The 3,925-nt window shown below is 37.6% G+C and overlaps 1 protein-coding gene across 1 annotated transcript; it reads right to left on the bottom strand.

The window, feature by feature from the left end:
- Positions 1-1,500: 1,500 nt before the first annotated feature.
- LOC145139551 (putative mitochondrial protein AtMg00820) lies at positions 1,501-1,950 on the bottom strand. Its single transcript, XM_079073339.1, has one exon. The coding sequence runs from the start codon at positions 1,948-1,950 to the stop codon at positions 1,501-1,503; it is 450 nt and encodes a 149-aa protein (XP_078929465.1).
- Between the last annotated feature and the right edge of the window lie 1,975 nt (positions 1,951-3,925).

Below are 3,925 nucleotides of genomic sequence, written 5' to 3'. Positions count from 1 at the left end.
AAGAAACTATTCAATACAAATCCATATGTTACCATTTAACCCTAAACATCCAAAAAATATAACTTTTAACTCCTGAGGCTAACGCTGATAAATTATTATGAATTTAAGGCAAAAAAATAAAATATAAAATACATCTCGAGGTTTTATGGATTATTATTTATTTATTTATTTTATTATTATTATAATTATTATTTACTTGTTAAATATAAAACGGAATGTTACAGAGAGAGAGTATAGGGTTTGATAAAATCACCACACCTTGTGGAGGAGATTTCATTAACAATATATAATACACGAAATGTAGAAAATACAGAAAACAATAAATACAACAAAATATATTTCTAGTTTAAAGGGATTCTATAAGATATCCTTAATATCCTTAATATCACTAATACTCCCCCCCCCCCCCCTCAAGCGAATTGGTGGAGGTCCAACACGAAGTGTGGAACAAAAATGTTCAAAAAGAGGCTTACGGAGACTCTTAGTAAAAATATCGGCCAATTTCAACTTCATAGGCACAAATTGAGTGTAAAGTTTTCCAGAAGATATGAGTTCCCGAACAAAATGGTAATCAATGTCGATGTGTTTGGCGTGCTTATGCGCAAAAGGATCCGACCAAGAAAAAAAGCACTCTGATTATCACATAAAAGCATTGGTCGATCAGGAGGTAAGACATGCAATTCACGAAGCAAATGAGTCACCCAAACAATCTCACCAGCATTGTTAGCCATGACACGATATTCTGATACACAACTCAAACGAGAAACTGTAGGCTACTTCTTTGCACCCTAGGAAATTAGATTACCACCCAGAAAAATAGAATATCCATAGGTAGACCGCCGAGTTTCAAAACAACAAGCCCAATCAGCATCCGAATATCCAAGTATCGTTGAAGCGTGTAAGAACTGACTCGCCTGATTAACCGCATAAGATAAATCAGGACATGTAATGGTAAGATACTAAAGAGCTCCAACCAGTGATTGATAAGTAGTGGGATCAAAGAAAGGAGTCCCAACATTTGAGAGATAAGCACTTGTAGAAAGTGGAGTGGCAATTGGCTTGGAATGAAACAAATTGTCACGAACAAGCACATCATGGGCATATTTAGACTGGTTTAGAAACAGGCCAGCACTATGTATGTAACTTCGAGGCCAAGAAAGTAGCTGAGACGACCAAGATCTTTAATTGCAAAATCTTGATTTAGCCGAGAAATAAATGTGTGTATGGTGTCCGGTAGGTTTCCGGTGAGAATAAGATCATCAACATATACTAGAAGATACAGAATACAAGATCCTTGATGAAAAACAAACAAGGATGTATCCGTTCGACTACATGCAAATCCAAGTTTAGCAAGGAAATCACTTAATCGTTAAAACCAGGCTCGAGGTGCTTGCTTCAGGCCATACAAAGCTTTCTTAAGGCGACAAATGTGATTTGGAAAGCACGGGTTGACAAAACCAGGTGGTTGCTCCATAAACACCGTTTTTGAAAGTTTACCATTTAAAAATGCATTTTTAGATCAAGTTGATGAAGGTGCCATTTGTTGAGAACAACAAGAGATAATACAATGCACACAGTAGATGCCTTGACAACCAGACTGAAGGTAAGAGAATAGTCAAGGCCAGGAACCTGTTTATATCCTTGAGCAACAAGGCACGCTTTAAGGCGTTCAACAGATCCATCCGAGTGATATTTGGTGCGAAATACCAATTTAGAATCAACAATATTCAAGCCAGCATGACGTGGAACAAAATCCCAAGTAGAGTTCATTTGCAGTGCTTTTATTTCATCCTGCATTGCACAGAGCCAGTCTGGATCCTTAGCTGCACTTTTAAAACCTTTGGGCTCTTTAGAAGAAAAAAGAGCAGCATGAAGAGCATGATGAGTGAGTGCAGCAAAGTCAGTAATGTAGCGAGGTTTAAAAATACTAGTGTGTGCACGAGTAACCATAGGATGGGTCAAGACAGATATACATTACCCCTTTTCTTTTTCTTTTTTTATACTTCATCCGTCCCAAATTAATAGTCCATGTTTCCTTTTTGGTTTGTCCCAAGATAATAGCCTACTTCTAAAAATAAATATCCCTTTTACCAAAAAAACCCTTATTTACCATGACATAAAAAGCAACAAAATGATGCAATTAAATATAACAAAAGGGTAAGCTTGTCATTTCATTTAATAAAGTTAGTGCTAATTAATGTTTTCTTAATCTGTGTGTTTTTTGTCTGTGGACAATAATTTTGAGACGGGGGGAGTATAACATAAAACACATAATATAAAGAGATCCATTTCCATCCTCACCCATCTTTGTGTGTGTGTGTGTGTAGGCATGGAAATTGCACCCGATTTGGTGGAGAACCCGGTTGACCCTCCCCAATTGGGGACGGGTATTCCCCGCAAAAACGGGCACCGAGTATGGGGTTGGGGATCCCTGTTATGCTAAAACTAGGGATGGGGTCGGGGCCGAGTATACCAATCCCCGACCCGCCCTGCCCCCGCATTGATTATGATATATATATATATATATATATATATATATATATATATATATATATATATATATATATATATATATATAATTTATTGATTATGAAATAAGTCCACTAAGAATTAATTGATTTTTATTGGACCGAGAGTCCGTATACCAAATTATGTTCCTAATTCCAAGAGTTCTTAAATCCTCACTTTGTTCGACGGTCTGTATACCAAATCGTCACTTCTTGTTTTGATGTTTGTTAGACTTTATGATTTATGTAACATAATCTGGTTATGACCTCTGTTTTTTATCACTTTAATAAACTTGATTTTTTGCGTAAGTTTAGTTTTTTTTTTTTTTTGATAAAATGGGATGGGCCGGTGATGGGTCATGGATGGGCCGGGGAAAAGCCCAAAATTTAAAGGGGAGGGGATTTGATTCCCCGCATCCGTTAGGGATGGGGATGAGGATGGGGACGAGGACGAGGACGAGGACGAGGTTAGGTACTTGGGGATGGGGACAAAAATGGTCAACTCCGCCCCATTTCCATCCCTGTGTGTGTATCTGTGTGAGTTTTCAAAAAGAAGGCATATGGAGAAAGACAAAGGTTGTTGTTACTTCCATCCCGATGAAGTTTTCGTGGGAGTTTGTCCTTTATGCTTATACGAGAGGCTTATTGTAGTAGCCACAAAACGATGTCGTCGGATGCATCCTTACAGAAGTAGTAGTTGCAAGTCCTCAAAGCCTCGCATTATGTTTGTCATCGATTCTTTGATTCATCGGAAAACCAAGAAACAACTTCACAATCACGGTGCATCTGCCGCTCACGATGACTAGTTTATATCAATAAGATTCGATGATAACAATGGTATGGGTGCATGGGAGAAGGGGAAATTAGAATGCAATGATAATCAAAAGAGTGTTGTGGAACATGCAAAGCCATAATGGCCTTCGATGAGATGGCGAAAACGGATTGGTCATGTTTTCCAGCTCATTACATGGAAAAGGTCGAATAGACATATTGTCAAAGGTAATAAGTGGATAAGAAACATAACGAGGAGAAAGACTAGCGATTGAATATCATCGCCAAAGTAAATTACAAATACATTCCTAATTTATAAAAGGGATTCTATAAGATATCCTTAATATCGTTAATATATTCTAAACTTCTTATGGGTATGGCCTTTGTTATTTGCTGATTCGGCCTAAGGATCGTACCAAGTTTATCTGTTGTACCCGACCCCTAGTGATGAATCCCAACTGTGTGATCAAATCCTTCCACAATAACAATATTCTACTTTTTTTTTCGATGTTGTGAACGTATAAAATTGTGGGGGTTTGGATTTGAAATTGCACAAAATCACACAAAAATTGGCCTTAGGGGTAATCATTTTAATTGGCTGAACTGGTGTTGTACCCCCGGGTGTCATAGACTTATTGCTAAAGAAG

Source organism: Lactuca virosa, chromosome 9 (assembly GCF_052849685.1).
Source record: "Lactuca virosa cultivar CGN04683 chromosome 9, Lactuca_virosa_CGN04683_v6, whole genome shotgun sequence".
In the NCBI taxonomy this organism is placed as follows: domain Eukaryota; kingdom Viridiplantae; phylum Streptophyta; class Magnoliopsida; order Asterales; family Asteraceae; genus Lactuca; species Lactuca virosa.
The sequence above is the reverse complement of the archived record's forward strand: the minus strand, read 5'-3'. Positions and strand labels throughout refer to the sequence as shown.